At 34.8% G+C, this 26,983-nt stretch overlaps 1 protein-coding gene across 3 annotated transcripts in view; it reads right to left on the bottom strand.

Annotated features, from left to right (window-relative positions):
* ASCC3 (activating signal cointegrator 1 complex subunit 3) overlaps positions 1-26,983 on the bottom strand; it is a 253,580-nt gene that overhangs the window by 135,046 nt on the left and 91,551 nt on the right. For all 3 annotated transcript variants that reach the window (XM_063153070.1, XM_063153072.1, XM_063153073.1), the window contains 3 exons: positions 23,879-24,043; positions 12,508-12,684; positions 9,353-9,424 (listed from right to left, as the gene is read on the bottom strand). In XM_063153070.1, coding sequence (XP_063009140.1) covers positions 9,353-9,424; positions 12,508-12,684; positions 23,879-24,043 — 414 coding nt within the window. The remainder of the gene's footprint in view (positions 1-9,352; positions 9,425-12,507; positions 12,685-23,878; positions 24,044-26,983) is intronic.

Raw genomic sequence — 26,983 nt, forward strand, 5'->3', positions numbered from 1 at the left:
AAAAGTCATGATTTCTAACTTATTTTTTATCAACACTGATTTAAAGACAGACCTTTATCCATATTTTTGCTCCTAATCAACAGGTTTTCTATATTATCAGGAAAATATAGAACTGCTTTCAAGGACAAGCAGTGTTTTTCACATGAAACTTATTAAGTTATGAAGAACTTAAATGATGCTTTTATTGTTAATGGTAATAAACTGTGCTTGAATAAATCAAATCTTGTTCCTAAACCCACATGCTACATACCTAGTCCTTCTCAAAATATCCTAGCCTAAATAAGAATATCATAAATACCTCATGATTAAAAGGCATGCTATTTATCCAAATGTAATATATTCTGGAATCACCTTTTCAGTAGCCACAAAGAAAACTCTCAACACCACATGATTACAAAAATGAGAAACTTCATAGTCTGGAAAGTGATTAGAAGTATAAAGCAAATTTCCTGATGCAACTTAGTGAAAATTTATTTACCATCCTCATGGGTTCCGCAAAATGCTTATTTTCTACAACCTATGTTTTTGTGTATTTCTAATTGAAACCCATCAAAGACATTAGCATTGGATTCTCAGGTTACATCTGTTAAAACACTGTGACAGGCATAAAGTGTTGGTGGACAGTAGTTGCCTTGGTAATAAATTTACGGATGTTTTGACAAAAAAATCAGATATTTTATTTACATAGTTGATACTATGATGATAAATTAAGCATACAGATCCATTTCTTTCAGAGCTATAGGGCAATAATTTTCAAAAGCTTTGAACCACTGACAATGCCTAACGTATCTTCTGGAGTATCATTTAACCTTGCCATTGAATTCTTAGAGAAAAATAATGTGCAGCTGACAGAAAAGCACCAACTTAACTTCCCACAGTCTTCTAGACTGCTAATGGTTTGCAGTGTCATATCTGAAAAGCAGCTTTTAGCACAGAGCTACTAAAACTCATCATACATGGATGCAAGATTGGTCAACCTGCCTTTGCCACACTTGCATGCAGTAAATCTGCAACTCAACACTTAGGTCATCCACAAGAGGCCAACTGGCTCAGGATGCAACTATCAATTACTTAATTTAACTAAAATTTTAGGCTATGAGAAGTTGCTCATCTGGATTTTTTTTTGTTTTGTTTTAATGATTCAATGCAAATTCATAATATCAGAAGAAGAATAATTCTAAACAGTAGACATTGCTACCTCAGATAGCTGTAAATACCAATACTGACAACACTGTGTAGCTGTGTAGGACTGCAGACATCACCTGAACACCTCATGTACTCATAAGTAACAAGAAAATATTAAATTGGTGTTTCTGGTCTACATAAATTCATTGTGAACACCTGAGTGCACATATACAGACAAACTGTTATATAAATACAAGCATACAAGCAGAAATTAGCATACTGCATAGAAACATTGCACATAAACATTTAGAAGGCTCCCTAATTAAAGAATTATGGGGTTTTATACACATAACTTGTTATGGCATCCATTTCCAGCAATTTCCTCAGTGGTTCATAAAGGCAGCTGACAAGGTATATGTTGAAAGTCAAATGAATTTGGCCAGAAAATATAGAGAAAAATAATACATACATATCATTTGACAATAATATGAAACATCTGGTATAAAGCACTTTTTGAAGTGCACAGCACATCAATATACTATTTTCAATTAAAGTAAGAGACAAAATTTCATTTAAACAGGCAGAAGATTATATTAACTATAATATCCTTAAAGTTGAAAAGGCAGTTATTGTGGAAATGAAGAGTGTAAATAAATGATGAAGAGGCAGAATATAAAAAAAGTGCACCATCACTGAATTACTTTGTGATTTTGTTAAAGGAACCACACCTAGAAATGGGCCCTAATTGTGCAAAAACTGCAAAAGAAAATGATCCAAAACCTCAATTCTTCATTTGATAGAGATATAACATTTAACATTGACAGAGAAATTACATTTAAAATCAGTCATAATTTAGTCATCCTGCCAGGTCACTTTACCTTCTGTATTTGTCTATTTTTATTCATACATGTGCACACATATAAATGTAGAAGCAATATATACACATATATATGCAAATAAGCTACACCTGATGATGAAAGAGAAACAAGCTGTGCAGATACAGAGGTACAAAAACTCAGGCTGAAATAAACTCCTTAAGCTCTAAAATGAAAATCTAGAAAAACACCCCAATCTAGATGAAGAATACATGTTAATAAACTCTGCAAATTCTCAGACTCATTTGTCCAAAGCATGCTATAAACACTATTTCACCAAGAAAAAGGTACTAAGACAAGCTTAATTCTCAAGGTACTAAGTCCCAGAAAGACCTCTGAAGAAAATAATGTTTTATTAAATCTTATCTCAAGACACGGCTATAAAAGCATTGTCAACAGCTCCAGTAACTAAGCTTATTAAACTTTTATCTTCACACGGCTTCTGCAGCCAAATAACAGCTGGAAAACTGATAATAAAGAAATTTAATCCATCATTTTTACGGATGAAATTAATACCTGTCAAATTCACTGCTGACAATTTAATATAATAGATTTCAATTAACTACTCTGTTTCTTTTTTAGTTTAAGATAGCTCAGAAAAACAAGATGACACTTCTAAGTACTGCAAAGTTCAAGTCAATTGTTGTACACAGAGAGCAATTACAGACAAAGTGAATGCTTTAAGTGCAATATACATCACAGAACCAGTTCTGACTATATAAGTTTGAGTACAATTTGTTTCTGACCTGAGACAACAAAAATCCTGATTTGAAAGAGTAAACTATTAAAAATCTGTGCAAGGTGACACTTAAAAATTATTCCAAAACATTTAAAAAATTTATTGCACCTCAAAATTATTTCTAATGAACTAAATGCGGACCAGTAGTGTAAGACAACATTTTAATTAAGAACATAAATTCTAATTGATAAAACAATCTTGATCTCCAGACAACTGCACAGTAACCACCCAATGCATAGACTAATTAAAAATATTACAACTATACATGGCTCTATTCTGCACATTCATTTAATTTTAATAGATAGAAGGTAAAAGCTCATGACGTGAATCAGATGCAGTTGAGACAATACTGCAAAAGCAGAAGAGAATACAGTCCAGTTAAACCTAAAAAACTAGCTCAAAGGAGAAGAGTAAAAGTTCAGAAACTAACAATGTACTTCAAAAAGCACTTTCTTCAAAAGGTTAAAAAAACTGAATGGAAATAAGCACAAAATGGGCAGTTCAAAATCACCACTCCCAGTGCCTCAACAAGAACAGATGGTTTGTATAAAGCTGTCCATTGTTACTTTTCATCCACATTTTTCATCCCAGTAGTGAGATTTCTAGCATGTTAATTCAAAAAAGGGTTGTTGTATCTCTACTGGCTTGAAGTTATTAGCTTTAGTTAAGTGGAGTTGCTGCTAATTTTGTACAATTACTACTACTGCATTCCCTCTTGTGTTGAGGCTTTCAACACTATACAGCATTTCAAAAATCTAAGTTCTTTGCAACAGACAATTTGACATCTTTCCCCACTAGAAAAGCTGTTCCTTGCATAGTGAAACCACTTCTTGCAAAGCCATGATGTCTCCTCAGTATTCACGTACTGACACCTTGAACCTCAGTGTACCTATGTACTGACACCTTGAACCATAAACAGAGAGGGAATGAGAACCTCAGAAAGGTGTCAGAGCTCCTACAGAACAGCCAGTTTTTGCTATGAACTGAAAACACCAAGCTCAGTGAGAAAATGAACTTTCAAGGAATTACAGAAAAAGCTGAGCCAGAAGGCACAGTCATGGATCATCGGGTTCAGCTCCTGGAGTTTCCCTGAATACCAGAGCTAGGGAAAGAAAAGATACTGTCATGTCAGACTTACACAGAAAAGTCCCAAAAGCAATGGGAAAACAGGAATTATTGTCTTAAAAAGGAAACGAGATTTCAGAAGATAAGAGAAAGCCAAAGGCACTCCAAGTTTAAAACAGTCATAAACAGACAAAATGGCAATGGAGCAAAGTGCATTGGATTTGGAACCAGGACTGAAACTTAGATACCTGTGACTGAAGATGAGTAACAGAGTATTGAAAGTCAGCAGAAAAAGCCATACAGGAGAATAAGGTGCAGAGGGAAAATTTAAGAGACCTGCTAAAACAACACCAAGGGCAAAGAAAACACAGGACTTCTTTTGAAGGTTTAAGTAACATCAAAGAGAATCACTTATAAGAAAAAAAATAACAAGAAAATGGAAAAACAAAAGAGGTGCATAGTCTGAGGAGAGTGGTGAAAGAAGAGTTTTATGACTGCAGTTTGAGGAAGAACCTCCTTCAAAAGCTTTCAAGGACTTCAGCAACAACTCTTCTAATTGATAATACAAGAAATTTTTGGGATTTTTAGCTTGAAAGAATTTCAGACCAAAAAAAGAAAGAAAAAAAAGAAAAAAAGACAGCAAGGAGTAAGGTTCTGACAAACTCATAACAGCAAAACTATTTAAGAGGTGATGGGGGCAATGGGAGAAATGTGAGATCATCTCCTGGTAACCAAGCTAATGAGATAAACCAGCAAAAGCTCAGTAACAGCAGGAGACATAATGGATGTGAATTTATGAGTCAAAGTGAAAAATAGTTAACTGCCTAGGATACTAACTTAAACAACTTAAACAACTGAACCTTGACAAAGAGAGCAGCAGTTCAATATATTAGATAAAGGAATTTAACATTAAATCAAAATTCACATGATATGCTTTAGAGGAATACCCAAAATTGTAAACATACTATGTTATTTCTCAAAACTCCTAAAAATTTCTGAAATTTCTCAAATCATAACATGACATGGGTGTCATGTTATTGTCATAAATTGTTGATAAATACAGTATGATATGCATTGTCCTAAACTGTTATTGGAAGGAAAAGACTAAAAGCAGAAGAATGGTGAGGAGGATGGTAGATTCACTCAAGGGACCTTGCAGCTGGGATTGCCTAGGCCTGCAGATTAACAGTATGGGAAATCTCATATATTATGTCTACTGCTGTTCATCCTCTGGCTTGAGAAGTGGAATATCTGTGCTGAGATAACATAGGTGTTCACAGAGACTTGGAGGCACTCTCATGGACAAGCCTAAGACTGCTGTCCTGAGAGAGAGATCAAAGCTCAGAAATGATGAAAAGCACATGAAGAGCACAGCAGGGTGGTACAACAAGTGGGAAATGGGTGCAAACAGCAGCCCCACTGCCCATCAGAAGGGCTGAGCCTGGCAGTGCCTGTGCTGCCCCTCCGGTGTCTCTGCTGCCCAGGTGCTGCCTCAGGGTCCTCCAGTTAGCGAGGTAATGAAAAAAAATTAACTCTTCCCATTTCAGCCTGGGTTTGTGATTGTTCTGGCCATCTACCTGTGTCAACACACACCCAGCCAGTAATGCAATGTTTCAGGTAATTATAGAATTTATGCTGGCATTTGCAGTCTTCAGTCACTGCCTTTGCTGATCTCGTGAGATTCTCCACAGGCTGTCTCAGGAAGGTGCTACTTGCACCCCTGAACTTGTTGCCATTAGATGCCCTTCTCACAGGGCTGTAAAATGTTAATTTTTTTCAGCTTTGTAGTTGAAATAATTCTTTTGGTTGATGTGGCCCACTACTGGTGACTATCTGAAAAAAATACAGCTGTAATAACACTGAGGAATGATAATTTTCAGTCACCTAGCCTTGACCTAGATTTAAGTGAAGAGCATCCTGGAAGAGTAATGCTGGAAAAGTACTCCACCTGCAACTGAGCATGAAGTCATATTTTCTGAAAAAGGGCACACATTATATTTTTCTTAATTTAAAGTATCTTTGGTTTATTAAGTGTTAGAAATAAAACTCTGACAGTGCAAATTAGTCCAGGAAGATCTGACATCTTTTTAGATTATATCAGAACATAGCAAATTTAAAGTATGACATGAAAATAAATATTCACCAACTAATATCAAGCATGGAAGGACAGCCCCAGAAAAGCAGACTTAACTGCACCAGAGGTTCTCACTTAAAGCTGTCTTAGGATGTAGGATCTGCCAGAGAAAACTTCCAACAGATTTCCATATTGTTAGCAATCCTTCCAAATGAGCACACTGATTTGAAAAGTACTTGGAAACCTTTGGGACATTTTCTGATCTTTTTTAGTCACAACAGGAAGTTTCTGTAACAAAAACCCCAGAAAAGTCAGTAGGGCAAGCCATTTATCAAACTTCCTCAATTTAAACAAGAGGAGAATTGTGCTATAAGACAAATGTTATTGTTTCAGTTGCATTTGGTAATTCAAAGTGAAGCCTACAAATGAGATATCTCATTAGTTTGAGCAGATGGATCAAAATTAAAGACTGAATCACCAATTCTTAATTTCCCAGTAGCCAGGAAGAGCTGGAAGTCTTGCAGAGGATGAATGTTGAAAAATCAACATAAAAAGCTTCTCTCCATCTGTCAAAACACATGCCTATAGAATGCAACTACTCCTACCAACCTCAGCCTTAAAAAATGAAAATACACATATATCTAATAAAAACACATGGACATGTAACTCTAGCCAAACATCACACTGCAACCTACAATATGACAGTGACATATCAGCATGAATTCCATAAGAGTAAATTATTTAGTTCTGCCATGGTAGAAATCTTTGAGAATTCTTTGAGAACAGAACAATAGACAAACAATGCTCAATTTAATTCATTAAGACATTTCAAAGACTCTGATCAAGAATCTTAAAAGACCCAACATTGTGAAAACTTGATGGCCACAGGAAGATCTATATTAACTCAAGCAACTTTAGTGAGGCAAAGTGCTTTTCTCTGGTTCTGGTATTTCTTCCTTGCAATTCAGCATGAAACAGAACAGAAGTTTTAGGCTCTCTAGAGCATTGCTAATGAGATCTGTGTCTGTCATACATTATTGCCTGAATAGGTATAAAACCTCAACTGTGTTCTGAATGTCATACAGATACACAACACCTATGGTAATTTTTTCTTAAGTATTTGGGGAGAAGAGATGAAAACATCTTTTTAAGAAATGTATTTAGAAGCAACCACAGTTTTCTTAAAAAGCATATGAAGTTTGCACATATGTAATGTTAATAAATACAAGTTTTTCAGATAACATAAGCTAAGAAAGGTAACAGAGCATGATGATAACAGCCTATGGTGAACGAGGACACAAGGTGATGGGTTTCTGGAAAGCTAGAAAATCAAAGGGCATTCTCAAAATAGTGAAAAGACATTGAAGAAAAGCTTTCTAGTGCAGTATTAATCATATTTGCTCACAATATTCATCTTCCACTATGGGATAGGCATCTCAATGTAAATATATCCACATGACCTTTTTTTTGTTTCCACTTTTTAAACATCTGCATTTGGTCTAGTGATTAGATAGATCATTTGTCATAGCAGACTCATTAAATGGAAAACTTGAATTTTTCATCTGGTACATATTATAATTAGACAATGAGCTGATGTGCTTGATTCTGTATGGTCAAAGCCTGTATACTGGCACTTGTATATAATTAATCTCAGGTTATGATATTTTGTTTAATAAATATCAAGATCAATATGAATTAAAGAGTCCCAAGAAAAGTCCAGTGTAACTGGCTGCTATTTACATGCTCTAAATGAGAGTTTTGCAACACAGCAGAATGAACACTTGCAAACACAGAAAATTTACAACCATATGAATCAAATTAACCAGTGTTCTTAAATCAAATCAGCATTTATATAGCAAGAGAAACCACACTTTTGCTTTGTCCAAAATTACACTTATATGGCTGTTGGTTTGAAACACGATTTTCAGAAATTGAGATCAGCAACAGTGTCCTTTGCTGAAACTGTAACATTAAGTAGACTAACAGTTCTCTTCACCTATTAAAACTGCAGCTCATGCCTTAAAACAAAGCACTCATGCATTCAGCTGCTAGCACAAAAATCAAAACTATTCTCAAGAAAAGCTACAAAACCATCACCCACTAGAATTGAACAACTTACTGTATTTGAATCTTTTCAAATAATATCATACATGTTTGCAGTCACTTTTGTCCTCAGTGTGAAGAAAAGAGAGGGGAAGAAAGGTGCAGTAAATATGCCAAAGCAGCCCACAGACTCCCTGCTGGGAATCCAAGATACATTACTTAGACACTACTGATTTAAAGACTCTGCCACTTGCAGACAAACTCAAAACAAGAAATGAAAGATAAGAAAATAAATGCACTTCAGTGTTAGGAATTTGGTAATGTTTTTGCATAATCGACAATGAGGAGAACCTGAACAAAAGTTCCCTTGGTGCTGCTAAAAAATTTAATTAACAGTCTTCACTCAGGAAAATAACAATATTTCCATAAGTAATCTTCATGAAAGTTTTCTGAATGTAACAACAATAACTGATATCAACAAGAGAAGATAAGTGGAAGAATGGAGTTAAAGCAAGGCAGTGGGACAGGAGGACTAGGAGGCTGTTGTTGAAGTATTTTTTCCCTTCCTAAGTCATAAACTAACTGTTCATCTTTAAAAAAACACAATAAATTTTTTTTGTAAAAAGCAAAAAATGTGCACTTCTTAGAGCAACTGTACAGGACAAAGTTTCCCTCTTTTATATAAATGTTATTTACTGAAAAGGCCCTTCAACCATCATAGAGCACTAGCATTTGTTCTTGCTTTGAAGAGGTGCCATACCTGCTTTACGTGCAAAGTTCTAACAAAAATGAGACTTTGTGTGGGAGTAGTTCAGGACCACAATCATAACAGAATGAGAAACTATTCAGGCAAATGAATTAGGCCCATATTCTTAGTTGAGGGGAATGTCAGACTTGAAAATTCACTGCAGAAACCTCTATTGTAAAGCAAAATGAAGGATTACTTCCTTTAAAAAGAAAACAAAACACAAACCCCAGGATATTTCAAATGACTTATGCTGAGCCCTTACAACCAGGTCTTGAACTCTGAGTAATTCTCATCTCTCATCTCCAACACAAAAGACAAGAATTTGAAAGATATAAGAAGAGCTAAGAAGAATTATTAAGGGCTTCATTTTTGATTTTTTAATCTTTACATGTACCTGTTGTAAGGTCGCTAAAGTACTGACCTAAATTGCCTTGTAATTTTTAAAAAAGAGACATAAATACACAATAATTACTTTACAGATATATAAAGAACTGGGAATTTTGACCTCTGTTAGAAGCTAACCCTATTTAGTCAGTTTACATTTTCTTGCATGCTGATTCTATGAAGGTTAGAGGCTACCTCTGAAGTGACATATTATAAAAGAATAATTCTCAGTACATCACTGTGATGATTTAACTTTTTTACGTATGTTCTGAATGGAAAGTAAACTAAAAAACAGGTACCTGGTGTCCAGCCATTATTTGCTTCAGCACACTTTCATAACATACTTCATCCATGTGATTCAGCTGCTGCACCTGAAAAAGAAACATCACATCCATATTAAAATAATTTCTATCTTTACAGACTATCTAGTATGTATCAAGCAGTTTAGAGTGATCTGTGAAAGATAAATTTGATTATGCAATTAAATTTACAGTATATCAATTCCCATGCCAACAATAGCATTTTGCTTTTAAACTCAGAAATAAAACATGAAAATACATAGATAAAGTATGAGTAAGGGCAGTTAATACAAATTTATAAAGTGACTTTGCTAGTGTTTTTTAATGACCAAAGAGAAGTAACCCAGTTCTTAAATTTATCTGTTTCATATTAAGCAATCTTACTTCTACGAGATTTTGAGGAAATATCAATTTAATATACCTTATCTAGAATTAAGGGTTTCTATTTGGCATATAGAAATAGTTTTTACATTGCATACATATGTATGTTTTTATCTCCAGGAAATTACTGATAGTTTTTTTGCCATATGAGATTTCTTCATGGTTGGGTCATGCAAAGAGAACATTGTGAGTACCATGTAGACAGCTTTCAATTACAGATTAATAAAATGTTTAAGAAAGATTCCAGTCGAAATAAAGAGTATTCTTCAACCTACTCCAAAAATTTTTTTTCTATTTCTTAAATGTATTAAAATATAAATAGCATAAATCTACTTGAATGCACCTCAGTATTAACATTGTGACAAATCAAAATAAATAAATAAAGTCCAATATCATAGCAATAATTCCATTCTTCGTTTTTGCATTCGTGTTTTACAACCAAATTGTTTTGGCACAAGAAATGTTCTACATAAGCAAAGCAGGTACATATTTCAAAATGGGAATTTAATACTTGGACTTAATATTAGAATATATGAAAGCTGGGAAAAAAACCTTTAAAACATTTTTATAGGTAAGAGAAATTTGTCTTTCAAACTGTATGAATATATTAATAAAAAGATGAGAAAATATGGGCACATGGGCTAAAGACAAGTACTCAGTCTAATCATTCCTAAATCGAGAAGTCAGCATTTTACCAAGTATGTTTTTTCAAGAAACAGCAAGTGAAAATCATTAAGGAGAAACTGACAAGAGCAGTGCATGAAGACACATGAACATATACACATACATACACATACCATAAAATTAACTTTACATATTCTTTGCATTTATACCTAAATAGAAAAACATAAACATGCCTAAAGAAAGAAGACTGATATTAAAGAAAAATATTTGACATTAACAGACCTTCACTGAAGAAGTCAAACCTTAGTCTTGGTGCCATATGCTCCAAGAATTTCAACACAGAGTTTTAAGAGCTTTTCTGGATAACTTCTATGCATAATAAATACATCATGCTGTCCTTGCCTTTGAAAGCTTGCCTACAGTTTGCACGTGGCTCTGTAAATTGATAATCAGCTCCAAAATTTGGGGGAGTCTTTTTTTTGGATGCAGGATTTCAGCAAACTGTGGCAAAGCCTTTACCTAAAGTAAGTAAAAGTGAGTCTTCTATCTCCTTGCAATTGATTAGTGCCTCTGGACACAGCACTGACTGCACTTGCTGATGGTCTGCAACAACAGCTTTTCATCCTGGACTTCCTTACATTGCTTTCCTCCTCTCGTGAAGACCACAAGGACGTTGATATTGGCAGTAATTAGGCAGCTTTAGTACTAGTATTATCCTGAATACAATCCTTTTTCAAAGAGGCTTAATACTTCTACTGTCTGCTTGCTGTAAAGTGTATTATCTTCATTGTAAAATATATTTTGCTCTGTGAAATTGTAATGACAATCTTCTGAAAAATAAAAGAAGATCTCCTGGCTGTGGTATTATCAAAACAGTCTGCAGGTATTTACTACAGTCTGCAGAATAACTATTACCTCCTAATATTTCCTCATCTCCTTATGCTTCTTTGGAAAATTACTGGTTTTTAATAATTTCAAATTTTAGAAGATTTATTTATATTTTTGATTTTTTGAATCCTAGATGCATTCTAAAGTGAGTTGGAAGAAAAGGAGTATTTTCTCTTTTCTTACTATATAGCAAAGATAAACTAAATATTAGAATCAAGCAGCAGTGAAAGATGAATTGAAAGTAACAGCAAGTAAGAGTGAAAGTATTAAAAGCAATTAATGAAGACTAAAATATGCAAATAATGGTAAGCACCATATGGTAAATTAGTCTTATGCATATAGATTTGAAACATATCCCCACAGTTGTAAAATAAATTCCTCTCCTGCACTGCAGATGGAATGACTACTGAAATAACCTAGTAAGAAAGTCAATGTCCATTTTTACAAAAACGAAATAAAATGCTATGATTGATTAAGCCACAAAATTAACTTTTGATTGAAAATGTCTTGGTATCTATTAATTTAAATCACATGTGAACAATACGTTTTGAAAAGTTTAACTACATAAACTTTAATTATAAGATACTGAGATGCATGGGAAATCTATGTAAAGTGTTTGTATAAAGTCCTGTATTTAAAGAACTATATTTTACACGTCAAGTGTCACTGCACTAATGATTTTTAATAAGAATGTTATACCTGACTATTTTCTAAATGCTTCCCAAAATGGCCAATAGCACAAAGAGTAAAGAAGCTTATTTAGGGATTACTTTAAATACAGTTTCTATCAAGTATGTACATATGATAATTAATGGCTTAGCATGGTAAGGTTTTCATCAGTAACTTTAGTATTAATGCATGCTGTGTTTACATATTTACATATATATATATATATATATATATATGCACCACATGGAAACCTGAAATGAAAGAGGCAGAATAATCAGCTGCTAATGTGACTCTGCAGTTAAGGTGATGATTTCTCTTCTTCACCAAGCAAAATTTCTTCTTCACCAAGCAAAATTTAGCAAGTGAAGAAGAGGTAATGCAAAGTTAAATAACTTTGTATACAACTGCAACAAGGCCTGCTTGCAAGTATGGCAAACTGAAGAAAGAAGATTCTTAAAGCATGTTTCAGTTATGTATATCTTTATACAAAAGAAAATATGTAGTAAAATAAACAAGTGGCCCATACACATACATGCACGAAGCATGATCAAAGAGAGACCACAAACAGCAACCCTTTCTTCACAATTCCTTACCTTATTGGTTGTCTTGATCCCTATGAAGGTTTGTCCCAGAGGTACAGGTCGGAAACGGCCATCAAAGTAGAATAATCCAATGTAGGGATTGACGTGTAGGAATGTAGCAACATCAAGATAATTGGGTAATGTAGCTGAAAGGCCCAAAATCCTAATCATGCTTTGTGTAGATTCAACCTATTTAAAAAAATCAGAAAAACTGTAAATTTTCCAAGTGTTGTAAGCCAAGGAATCAAGCACAGAGTTTTAAAACATCCCTTATAAAACATTAATGTGAAAGAAACAGATAACATTTTCCACAAAAGGTGAACAATACATGTGAGTTGGTGATTATCCTGTATTGAAGAAACCGGTTCATTCTGCAATTCCATCAAATCTTGCTTATTCATCTTTTCATTTTATTGTACTTTTGTCCTCCAAAAGGTGAGCTAGTCATTAAATGACATAGAGGAACAACAGCAGGAAACTGGCTTTGTTAAGTAGTCCAATTGATAAGCAAAACTGTGACACATGATTTGGTGTCTTTTCTTCCTTACTCCACATCAGACCACTGTTCTGGAAAGAAAAAGGAATTTAATTTTTGCCACTCCTCCGTCTTAGGTTTTTGCTTCCACTACTCTCTTAGACAATGTATTCTAGTTCTCTGTAACTGGCATTTTATTCTAATTTCTTCTTTTTAAAAACCTTTAATTCCTCAAATGTTTGGTTTACACGCCTTCCCATTTAATAAGGGACAGAAATGGTGCTTTACAACTAAATGTTCTGTTCCATACAAGAGCCTGCATATTATATGTATTTTCAGGTAATTTTCAAAAAGAATGAAAACACACAGAAGACCTGAATGAAAAAAGTACACAAAAATTTTCCCATTTCCTTCTGGAACATTAGGAGCTGCGTAGGCTGGCTCACAACCAGAATAATTATTTAAAACCAGAGTTCACAGTAATTTTATTATAAAGCCTTTTTAGACACTGTAACTGAAGCCATATATAACATTCTCAAGTAGTCTCAAATGGGTGAATGTCTCAAGATGAGTAAGGCTGGTAAATTCCACCTGGCTAAATCCTAGTCCAAAAATATGAGGCTTAAGATTTTGATTTACCCACCTGTTTTGAGTTCAAGTGAAAGGAATGCAATTAAAACAGTTAAATTAAAAGTTTTCAAAATAGATGACTAAAAAATAAATGGAGAGCATTCTCAAGGAAGACAAAATAATACCACACCATAACCCAGACCTGAAGAATAGGAAGCACACCAAAATATTAAAGTAAGTCTCAAAATGAACCATGGACCCAAACACCACAGACAATGAGCAGACCAAGTAAACCATTACATTGCCTGGTAACAGACATGTTCTAGGGCAAAATTCTGGACACCAAAACTGTGGCTGCAAACAACTAAATGACATAGAAAAGCTGCAGACCAATTCTGCACTTGCACAAGAGCAGTTCTCCAAAGAAAACCTCCATCCACGTACAATAAAATATGATATGTAAATGCAAACTAGGACAAATGAGATTTCATTTTCTGAAGTCTTCCATCTCCAGGGAACAAAAGCAGTGTTCAAGAGCACAAGGAAGTTTTCTCACTTCTTACACAACTTTTTTTGGCTGGATTACGTGATGACCTAAGGGCTACAGTCATCATCAAGCACACAGTTTTGAGGTGTTTGAGGTTTGGGGCTTTTTTGAGAGGTGGGGGAGGTTTGCAGGGTGAGTTGTTTCCTCCTTTGTCTGTTTGGGTTTTTCTGGTTTTGGCATGGTCCCATGGAGTATCACATCCTTCTGCACCGACCTTAGTGTCTGCAGGGCTGTTTCTCATGTTGTTTTTTTTTTTTTTTTTTCCCTCCCAATGGCTGCACACTGTTTTTACCCTGTCTGAACCATGCTTTACCAGAGGTGCCACCACCTCTGGCTGGTTGGAGCCCCCTCTAAGTGGCCACATCTGGCTCACTGAGCCCCAGCCATCCCTCCCCACAGCCACACTGCAGCCAACATCTGGGCATCTGTGGTGCAAAGATTTTCATTCACTCAGTGCTTATACACTCTATTTTTAAGCTTGGAGCTGTAAGCACAATTACCACTTGCTGATATATGTACCCTGTAGATTGTTCACAATTGCCTAATAAGTACAGCAATCTTAAAGTGTAACTGAGCTCCCATCTGGAAAACATTACTTGATTTTGCTAAATTCAATAACAATATTTTTTTTTCAAATCTCCTAAGAGCCTGAAAGCACTAGTTTGAAAGTATGCTTGCTTCCATCTGAAGGCAAGAAAGCATTTAAAGTATTTAAAGTATTTAAACAATTAACAAGAATATTGCTTAATAACCATGGACATATGTATTTTTACAGCAATTAAATGTAAGATGTTTTTTCAAAGATCTCTTTTAAAATAAAAACAGTGCCTAGAGAACAGTTACAATTTCCTGAGAGCTGCCACTTTCAAAACCTTAGTAAAAGAAAGAAGCCACTTAATGTCACTGACCTGGCAGGTGACCCTGGAGCTAAAGATCTTTCTGAAAACCCTGAATTAACACTCCACATGACAACTGAAGCTGAGAGTTAACACAAGCAAGTAATTAAGATTACTAATAAATTTAGAGCATATTTTTTAAACCCCTTCCACTAGACCAGGTTGTTCAGAGCCCCAGCACTTCAAGAGATAGGACATCCACATCTCTGGGAAACTTATTCCAATGCCTCACCACCTTCACTGTCAAGAACATCTTCCTAATATCCAAACAAAACCTACTCGCGGTTTTAAGCCATTCCCCCTTGTCTTATCACTACATGCCCTTGTCAAAAGTCCCTCTTCAGCTTTATTTTAAGTGCCCTGCAGCTACTGAGAGGTAGTAAAATGACCCAGGTGCCTTCGTTTCTCGAGGCTGAACACTCCCAGGTCTCACCACCTTTTCCCAAAGGGAAGGTACTCCATCCCTCTAACCATCTTAATAAGACTTTAATCATTCCATGCACTTCCTTAAGTTCTTTTGAGGCCATAAAAACAAAAAACCTTTATTTTTTTACCATCTACTTTAGTATTTGCTCATCAAAAATATATATAATTTATATAAATATAGAAAATAATCAAGATATAAAAAGAGGTACACTTACACTAAAATAAAAAGTGTATCATAACAATCCTTCAAATTATTTAAGTACAGATCAAATTCAAACCTATGTGTTTAGTTTATGCACATCATTGCATGCTGATAGAGAACAAGGGCTTTTATTCTTTTAATTACACATGGCAATTTAAAAACAGCAGTGACTAAAACTTGGCTAAACTTAAAAAACAAAAAAAACAAGACTACCTGAATATGCAACCATAACACGATTTATTTTTTGCATTTTCTCTGTGATTATAATTCAGTATCAACTATGTAGCTATTATTCATCTATCCAAGCACTACAGAAACCTGATTTTCCATAATACTTTTTAGAATTCTAGCACATTTTTATAACAGAGTTCTCTGCATACATTTTTCAACTACTTTTCTGACTTCCCCTTAAAGACCAAGCACTTACATCTTTTACTCTGAGGTGCTTCTAAAGAACACTAAACCTTGAAAGTGTACAGATGTCTTTTGTAAATACAGATCATTCAAAAATTAGTATTTTTCAACTAGTGGATCACTTATTATTTGATCCTAGAAGTCTCAACTAGAGGTTATACCTTCATATACAAGAAACTATGAACCCACAGCCTTTTCCTGAAATGGCAGCAGAAAATTACTGATAACACAATTAGGATGACAAAATTTTCTGTTTACATTGCATATTGGAAGTGGTGGTAGGCAGCTAAGTGCCTTTTCTTCACTACTGAAACTCAGCCTCTAACATTTCATTCTTTATTTGTGTTTAATTATAATAAGCACCATTTGAAACTTCGGAGGCTTTCCATGTAAACCTGAACTGACACAGTATTTGCACACCAGGTTCTTTAAAAGCCTCGCTATGTTTTACTGGCTTGATGTCACACTGGAAGTGAGAAATAAAACTGACATTGCTATATTTAATTGACATGTCTAACTAGTATATCTAATTCAGAAACATTCTTGATGGCATGTGGAGAATTGACAGCATTCACAGAACACAATTACCACACCATGAAATTCCATGTATGCAGAAAAAATAATCAGGAGACAGCTATCCCAGTATCGATTTCCATGCAAGCATCATCTGCGTTTTTGCTGTAAATGATAAAGGATCAGCTATGGGAAGTGCCTCTCTGGATTGTAAATTGATCACAGCAGGATCATTTCCTTCAAATAGGTTTTTAGATTTGCATATTGTTACATTACAGCCACCACTTGAGAGCATACAGTGTGTGCATAGAGATACTCTTTTATCTGACTTCTAAAGTTCTTCCTGCACTTTGTCATCTTGGCAGTCTTCCCATTTCCATATATTAAAATATCACATTCACAGAATGAATTACAATCAAGCTGGAAATCGTACCTCTGATTGCTCAACTTGAGCACAGAATTAAGCGCAGCAGACAAGTTTACACGTTTTAATCTTTGAAGAATTGTCTGCTGGTTAGAAATTAATCTGATACTCAGATGACCCAGGATGAGTTCAACACACCCTCTGCAGTCAGTCTTTATGCCCTTCAGATATACACTAAAGACAAGATACTCAGAAAATCAGACACAAGCATGTCTTAGCTTGTAGTGCAGATGTGCAAGAAGATGAACCTTAAATTAGGTCCCCTGTTCAGTGGTAGTAATAATGAAGTACTACATATGGGGGTTCACATTAGTTATGAGTTGGATACTATCCTACACACAGAATGGCTCACAGGATCTGTGCTCTTGATCCAAAAAAGGAGAAAAAGAAATGGAAAAAGAATTGAGTAGGGCTCAGACATTAAAAAAAAAATTAATGCTTCAAAATTACTAAGCAGGAAGTTTGTTAGAATGCTTCATCAGTGATTATTTGTTTGTTGTTTGCTAGTAATGAAAGAGTTAAATTGTCAATAAGTCCACATAGGTGCAGTTGTCTATGTTTAAGAACAGAAATGGAAAAAACCAGTGAAATTGCAAAACCTAAGTACATAGTAAAAATGTAATTACTAATACAGTTTTGAAGATTCTATATAGGACGTTATCTACAACTCACTCTGCACAGAATGCATTTGTTACTAGGCAACCATCTAGTTAAGTAATTTTATTAGTTTTACTCTGCATCCAATGAACCCTGAAAATACTGTGATCTCAGTCCTCCATTTAGAATATACTTTAAAATCTAGAGGTTCTGAAAAAATGTAACCACACAGAAAGCACCATTAGAAGCCATATTATTCTCCCTCAGCAAAATATTAGGAATGCATTACTTTGTTTTAAGAAATGACATTTTGCATATATCTATTAAGAGATTTCTATACCTGGCACAGTGTCAGTTTTTCCTGACTGACAGAATGCCTTTTCATGCTCTGCTTACTGTTTTGTTTCCTAAACTAAGAAACAAAAAATATCTCTGAACCTTTCTACAAATTAGTTTCACTGCTTTACCACAATATGAAAGACCACAAAATGTATGAGAATCACTATTACATTTTAAACTCCACAGGTGTGTCACTAAATTGGAAAAGAGTAACCTATCAGTAATAAAAAATGAGATGCAGAATGACTTCCTGACATCCCTTCCATGCACAGTAAGAGAAAAGCTTCTGAAGATTAATCAAAATGTCTGATACATAACTATTTTCCAAACAATGGAGATTAGGTTTTGTTTCAAATAAATAGTTTTTTAAAAATAATTTTTACACAACAAAAGATAAGATAGACTCATGTAAGACTCCTTAGACATACAGCTGCACGACATACTGCCTAAAAATAGCATCACAGAGTAGCAAGAAAACATGTATTAAATTTATCACAAGCTGATGAACTGACAGATTTTAAAAGAACTTATAATTGAAAAATAGCCATTAAAAAGGGATTCCTCTAATTGCTTTTTAAGCCTAACTATTCAATAATTTTATTGATGATATGCAGTACAAAACAAGAAAGTGTTAGCAACAAGAAAGGAAGGTGACTGGCAGAATTAATATAACTGATGTGTGTCTCAGCCATACAGATAAATCTAGGCTGACAGCCCCATTCAAATTAAATTTCTTTTCACTTAGCTCATTCTATAACAGGCCATAGCTGCAAAACGAAACACTATTCTCAGGGAACATTCTTGTATCAACGAGCTAATCCTACAGCAGCTATTAAGAGGTTTGTCTGAGGATTTAACAAACAAGTACCTGAATGCAAGCTCTGAAGATGTGTGAACAAATTAAATACATGCAGTTCTTAAAGGTATAAAAGGGATAGAAATGCATAATTGAAGGGCATCCCTCTACCTCTGTATCTGCCAGAACCAAACGAACACAAAAGTTTTATCTATATCCAGTTCTGCTGCCATGTTTTACAAATACAATTGTGAATATAGGAAAGTCCAATGAAAAAAAGCCCCACAACACTATAGTTTGAAATGGATAAATTATTGCAGGAGGCTTCAGTAACCTTGTTTGGTTTATCCTTTAATAAAAGATGCTAGGTAACTTGGTTAGTTTATATGTGGAATATCAAAGAGACAAAAGACTAACAGAAGTCACTTAAGAGAGAACTGAAGAACCCAATGAAATGCCGTGGTCATTCTAGTCCCAAAAAGACACTTATAGGAACTACAGTGGGCCATCATTTCATAAAAGATAGACAGATCTAAGCAGCTGGTTTTTTGTCATTAGCTATCAATCTTGACTTTTTTTTTTAAATTGATCAAATTATCAAAGCCAAGAATGGGATTCCAAGCACATAAAAATTCCTAATTTGATAACAATTAGACATTTGGCTTTGGGTGAGAAACATCTGAACTTGTTTGCCAATGATCTCTAGTAAGAGGTAAAAGAGTGAACGAAAGGGACAGAAAAAAAAATAGGTAGAGGAAATAATAAACCACTACAGATATTGAAAATGCAAAGAAAAACAAAAGAAAATTATATTATAACTGAAGGGAAAAGCTCCTTAAATAGGGGAGCATGAGGAAAGAAAGCTCAAAAAGGAAATATGAGAATTTCCAGAGGAAGAAGAGCTCAAACATCTTGTGACCACTGCAGTCAACGCTGCCTTTGATCTTCACTTCCCCAACAAGCTCCTCCTTTCCTGATGAGTAAAAGGTGCAGCACAGCAGCTCTGCTTGTGGAGTCCTCTATTGCCTGCAGGAGGCCTTTCCCATCAAGGTATTCCAGGAATCTCCTCGATTCCTTGTACTGCTGTGTTAGCCCATCTATACTAAATTTGTTGATCTGATAGAAAGACATAAAGCAACTGAAACTTTAATTGGAAAACGAGCCAGTTCTGAGAAACAATATTTGTCTGTCTAAGATGGCAACTTTGGTATCCCAAAATCTGGGAAAGTTCTTAATATGGATTTTCTTTTATTTAATTTATCATTCACATATTGAGAACAGGTATTAAACTTGTGTATAACTCAAGCATAATATTCAGTATGCTTTTTTTGTGAAAAATACCCATAAGCAGCAAGGAAGTAATCAAAATCTCTGAATAATTATAACAAAATACTTCAGTGGCCTGTAAAAACTGTAAATTTTTCTCTTTCAAGCTAATAACCTTAGTATATTACAGTAGTGTGAAAAGTTTGATTAAAAAGTTTAAGCATTTCATTTTTACATCTGCATTATGCTCTGGACTAAAACTTTAAACATCAAAGCTATAAATTGGATTCAAATAAGTTGTTTGATGTTATACCTACAGTATATAACAGAGCTCAGAGCAATTTTCCCACCAAAATGTTTAGCAAAGTCAATTTAAATCACTTGCAAAAACATTCTCTAAAATTTGAAAAGTGCAAACATGCACAAATATGCCCTTCATTCTGCTATGAGTAAAACTGTCAGCAATTCCAATATATATGCTCCTTCCAGGTTTAAATAAAACCTAATTCTAAAAAATGCCATAAGTTAAAATGAGCGTGTTAAAGTCTTACAGTAAGTGGTGTGACTCAGTGTTCATCTGGGGGAAACTACATCAATCATTCCAGTATTTTGAGGTACAAATTAGGACAGACCTGTGAATGCATCAGGATATTCCTGCTTTAAGAATGTATTTGGATAGCTGTATTCTTACCTCATATCAATACAGATCTCAAAATATTCTTTTCTGCCACAGTTGTAGGCCCAAGTATCTAGATGAATACTAATTCTTAAAAAGACAAAACCCCAATCCACTGTCTTTTTTTCTGTTGTACACCATCTTATCAAAATATTCCTCATACCTCCAACGAAACAAGAGAGATGCTTTGTCTCTAAGACAGGATAACAAACACAGCAAAGGTAAAAGGCACCACACTGCACATCCTGACCTGCACAGGAATCATGACACTGTCTCATATACAAGCCAGGCAAGTATGATTCAGATGGAACTACAGGTACATGCATTATTAGAGTTGTTATTAGTGATTTATGGAAAAGGCTGAAGTAGTATTCAAGAAATTTATCATGGTTTATCATGGAAGAGATAAAAGAAATGACTGTTTTAGGTCAGATCAAAATTATACTGTTTGAATGCACTGTCTCCTGCAGGAGCCAAAAGAAAGTGGGAAAATGTCAATGATATTTACCAGAACAGATCTCAGCTACTACAGCCTCCAGTTCTGATCTAGTGACTACTGCCCTGCAATGGATTTTCTTTTGAATTACTTGTCCCTCTACTACACATGAAGAGAAAATAGTCAATATTTTGGATGTCTGAAACCAGTATAAAAATCAGGTAATTGATTTCAGCAATTACAACAGTGCTGTAATTGACATAAGGACATTTCAGATTAATATTGTCCTTGGGGTATTTTTTGTTTTTCAAGAAGTGAACAATTACTCTTACTTCCTGTGTGCATGAATACTGAACAAGTATGATATTTCTATAGATATCAATGAAAAGTAAGTTCTATAACAACTTTCAGGAAGGTTGGAGAGGAGGTTGAAATCATTGAAGACAGAAGGACATTCTCCAGCGATGGGCTAAATATCCTGGCTTTTTTTCAGGCTCCAGGGGCATTTATGAATTTCTATCAAAATACTATCAATAAAATGGAATTATGGACAAGGAACAAAACCAAGGAAACACAACAATATATTTATTTTCCTCACAAAGTAACATTAAAACATTAGGTGTGATTTTTTTTTTACACTTTGAGCATATATAACAGTATTTTCACTAAACTCCAGGAAAATTCTTCTGAAATCAGATACATTATGTTATCTTTCTTTATTTACTGCATAAAAGTTCCAGTAACTTCATAGCTGTGGATGTATACTGCAAACTTCATAGAACTATGCCTGCAAGCTCAGATGCTGAAGTATAACATTTCAGTGTAATTTTAAAAAGTAATCCTCTTATTATTTGTTTTCATATTAAAAAACCAAAACAATTGTACAAAACATCTCCCGTTTCTTTGTCCCTGGGCTCTCTGGGAAGCTTGCCATTTGAAATATTTTTGTCAGCGATTGTTTTCTACGGCACAATTCCAAAAAATTCTACAAGTAATTTTGCTTTCTTTTTAACTGTGTTTTTTTTTTAGTGTACCTTTATACTGTAAATTTTCCCTCTCCTAAGGTACCTACTTGTAAAGATACATATGGGTCTCCATTACTGTTTTTCTTATCAAATTAGAATAAATAAGGTAGTGAGATGGTCAGTTTCAAAACTTGTATATTGCTTAATTTCCCAACTGTTTCCCTTAAGGAAGGGTTACAACTGGGTAGCTTCAGCTCCAGATGAATTAAATTCCAACTCGGTAGGTAAAACAAACCTTGAAATCCTAGGAGATTAAAACATCCTTTTTTAAAAGAGCTAATTTTTTAAATGAGTGCAGAAGCAAGATACTGCTGTATTACATTAAATGCATATAGATAGGATTCAGCACCCAAACCATAATTGCCTCAGATTTTATGTCCCCTAAGTTACCTACACAGGCTTGACAGACACAAAAGGGAAGGATCTAAGGGAGATTTGTGTCCAAACAAAGCAGAAATGGAATGCCAAGCTGAGTAATGTAGGACGGATAAAATGGCTCTCAACATCTATTTTGGACAGCTGAAGCCTATCTTACTAGTCTCACAAAATTTCACAGTAAGAAATGAATAAATCTTGCAATCTGATGTGAAGAAAATGATTATCATCATCACAGCTAAAACCTGAGAGGGTTTACTATGAAGACACCTAAGGAAAAACAAAGTTATCAAAACCATTTAAGAAAGAAAATACAACATCAAACACCTCAAGTTTAGCATCTTTGAGGCACTCTAAACTTAGATTCTTCTAAAGAATTGTTACTTATATTGTTCTTTACACAGGAACTTTACACTTGCAGTACCAGATTAGAGCAGACATTAATTTCATTCTGTTCTTAGCAGAGCTGGAATCAGATGATTCAAAAAGCCTTAACAAGGTTACTGTAGCCTTACCAAGGGAAAAAAGTATCTTGAAAGCTAAAATGCTTTAAACATTTAATATGCAACAAATAGAGCCATAAAAACCCTAGTTTCATTTTAATTTGCTACAGGTTACATGTATGGGTAGAGTTTTGCGGTTCATGAAAAAAAATAAAAATGCACTCAATCCTTCCTCGTCCCATTATTTATTTTTCCAAAATCCTTCCTTTTTATTTATCCTCAAATTCCATATTTTACTTTACTTGTAGAAGCACATCCCACTATTGACGCCAACCTTATTTATTGCCTAACTCTGAATTCTTCTTTTGTACAAGATTCAAGAAAAAAATCCCTTTTCTCCTTTTTTCCATTTCTAATCTTGGTATTTAGAAAATATCACTAAATCATAGAGAAAAAAAAGGACCATTTATGCTAGACTAAAAATTATGTAGTATTTTTCTAGCAGTGCTGAAAGTTTTATCTAGATTTAAGACACTATTCTTAATTAAAACAAAAAAGAAATTCTACTAGGAAAACTGCTAATTGAAAATAAGCATTCCTGGCAAGAAAATAATTTCAATTCTGATTGTGTTAAATCATTAGCCTGATTATTATTTGCTTAAAAATGTTTAATTTTCTTGTTACTTGTACAGTAGAATAAATTAGGCAAATAAATTATAAGGAACTGAATTATAATAAATTATGCTTCTTAGGAATCTGACAGTTATTATAACACAGAAAGAAAAGTAGAAGACAAAAATAATCCACATTCTTCACACACAGCTTTAAAACAGAACAGCTGTAAAATAAATTGCAAACTGCCTAAGCATTTCTCTTTAATTGTCTAAGCATGTTACCTTTTACAGTGACATCTATCTATTCTTGACCAAAACAAAATTATTTTAAGGATTTTTTCACTCTTACCTGTCGTAAAGTACGTGCTACTATACTTTCAAGTACTGGTCCTCTGTCTTCATGCAGTAGGTGAACTTCATCAAGAATCAAGAGTTTTACCAGCTGAGAGAGGGCTACATCACCAACACTTTTCCTTGTCACTACATCCCATTTCTCTGGAGTAGTCACAAGCATCTAGTAGAGCAGGGAAAAAAAAAGAAATATTAAGCATATGCAAATTTATAAAAATATAGTAATTTAACATACAGCAGAGTAAATGCAATGTAGAACTTGAAGTTATCTTAAGTTTTACCAATTTTATATATGAGACAGTTGGCTGCATCTACATGTGTTGGATAGCGATTAGCAGAATTCAGTATGGAAAACTATATGGAAATATCAAATAATAACTTCAAGTTGTGCCCCATTTGTATACATTTTCCACATGAAAACATTGAAACAGCTATCCAGAAGGAACTACTTATATAATTATTCAATGATTGTGTTTCACTAAAATAATCTGTGATAAAATATTTCCAACCCTCTTCACAGCACAGTAAACAACTAAGACCCTCCCCTCATACCTAAGCTTGACCTGATAGCTCCCAGTTGCCTATGAAATGCTTCCTCCCTAAGTCATACTTTCAAATTGTACCTTTTGATAGCTTAATCCTTGCACTGATAAAACAGATTGAACAAGTTCCACCAGTCCTGGATATGGTAATTTCCAAACTTGATTGTTTCATGTAGATATGTCAGGCCATTTCTCCAGCCTGTCAGTGTCCCTCCACATGAGAGCACAGTCCCCTGGTGTATCAGCCTCTCCTGCCTGCTCAGTCAACCCGCACATCAACAAGCTTCTTTGTGAGGATCTTACAGAAAACACCATCAACAGCTTCGCCAAAATCTAGGTAGACAATATACACAGCTTTTCCCACATCTATCTGATCAGTCACTTTTTGATAAAAATTTATCAAGCTAGCCAAGCATGTCTTCCCCTTGCTGAAGCCAAGCACACTATTCATTACAGGATTTTCTTGTCTTTCATGTACCTGCAAACTGTTTTATGATTAGCTGTTCCATCGCTTTCCCACATGAGGCTGACCAGCCAGGCATTCCATGGGTGCTACTTCTTGCCCTTGTTGAAGACAGGAGTGACATTTGCCTTTCTCCAGTCTTTGGTCCCTTCTCCCGGTTACAATGGCTGATCAAAGATTATCAAGAGTGACACTGCAATGACAGGAGCTTCCTCAGCACTTGTGGATGCAAATCAATCAATCAGACTATGGACATATGTGTCCCCTGTTCTCTTAAGATCTGATCTTCTTCCACCAAGGGTACACTTTACTTTCCCCCAGTTGCTGGAACTCAGGATTCCTGAAGGCTGGCCTTGCTAGTAAAGACTGTGCAAAGCAGGCATTCATTATCTCAGCCTCTTCTGTGTCCTGTGCCATTCACAGGCCCCCTGTCTCATTCAGCAACAGCTGCAGACTGTCCTTAGTTTTCCTTTTGTTGCTTATCTTGTTTTCTTTGATATTCCTGAGCAGACTCTGGACTTCAGCTTTCCTAACTTAAATCCTGGATGGCCAGGCAATGTCCCTGTATTTTTCCCAGACTGCATGTCCTTGCTCTATCTCTCTCTTTGCTGGCTTCATTTTTGTGTATAACCAGCCTGGAGCAACTTGTTCATTCCTGCAGGCAAAGCTCCTATTATTCATTTTTGCCCAATTTCCTATTCACTGGGATGGGTCTTAAACTTGCAAGAATATTAACCAGCTTTCTTGGTTTCTTGAACTCTCTCCTCCCTCCAGGACTTTATCACATGGGACTTTTCCAAGCAGATCTCTGAAGTGGCCAAACTCTGCTCTCCTGAAGGGTGGTGAGCTTCCTTTCTGACCTGTTCCTCCTCCCCCTCAGGATGCTGAACTCCAACATCTCATTGCTGCTATGGTCAAGTCTGTCTTCAATTTTGACATCTCAAACAAGTTCCTCCTTCTTTATGAGGTGCAGCAAAGCACCTCTCCTCCAAGTCCTATCTACACAGGGAGAAGTTCTCATCAGAGCACTCCAGGACCCTCCCGGATTGCTTGTGCTGATGTTTCTTACAAAATATGAAAAAAAATCTTTCTTACAAAACACATTTATAAATACTTTTTATTCTCTTGGTCTTCTCCACAAGATATATTCTGATAGTGTTTATTTATTCCCCTCAGAAAAATATTTTTCTCTGCACTGTCACACAATATTGTTCCAGTCCAATTATTTTACCATCAGAATATATCAGTCTTTACTAATTACCAAGAGCTACTCCTGAAGACACTTTGTGATATTACAGAAAAAAGATGTTCATTTCCTGCAACATTTAAAACTTTACACATGAAAGACTCACTGAGTCACTATTATCTCAGGGAGTGGGGGTATCCGGGGGGGTTTTTCATGGCTTGTTTAAATATTGCTGGGTGCATTTTGTTAGCAAATAGAGATTTTTCAAGTGCTTGTACAAAATAGTACGTGTAAAAATGTATGTCCATAATTTATGAACTGAAATGTAAAACTACTACAGATGCAGCTGTTAGCACTTTAAAATGAGCCATATCAACCACAAAATATTAGCAGCTGTACTTCCACAGAACATTAATTAGCAAACAGTGAGGAAATATATTTAGCAATGCATATTAAGGCTTTAAGGTGTGAAATACTACAAATGCAAGCTACTTAGCTAATTTGCTAAATCTAAATTGACAACATTCAGATCACAGCTTTTTTTTTTAATGTCAGTCATGTTATCAGGACACATATTTAAAATTGTATCATTAATTCTTCTGTTTCTGAGTGATGACTAAATATCCGTTATAATGGTGTTTTACTTTGATCTTATTTTAAAATAGCAATGTATGCAAAGCAATGACCTGAATTAAAAGCTATACCAAATGAGACTGTATATCAAGTAAGAAAAGAGATCTCCAGAGAATGTTTTGCTAGAGAATACTACATTTATTTTTCAGACAGAAATAACAGTTGGGGAAAAAAATTCTCAAAAAACCCCACCCAAACAGATAAGCTTTGTAGTTGCAAATTATAAATTTAATTCAAATATATAAAATGTTATTTAAAAATATCAGCTAAAAGAAATTG

The sequence above is a fragment of the Melospiza melodia genome, chromosome 3 (assembly GCF_035770615.1).
Source record: "Melospiza melodia melodia isolate bMelMel2 chromosome 3, bMelMel2.pri, whole genome shotgun sequence".
Lineage (NCBI taxonomy): Eukaryota > Metazoa > Chordata > Aves > Passeriformes > Passerellidae > Melospiza > Melospiza melodia.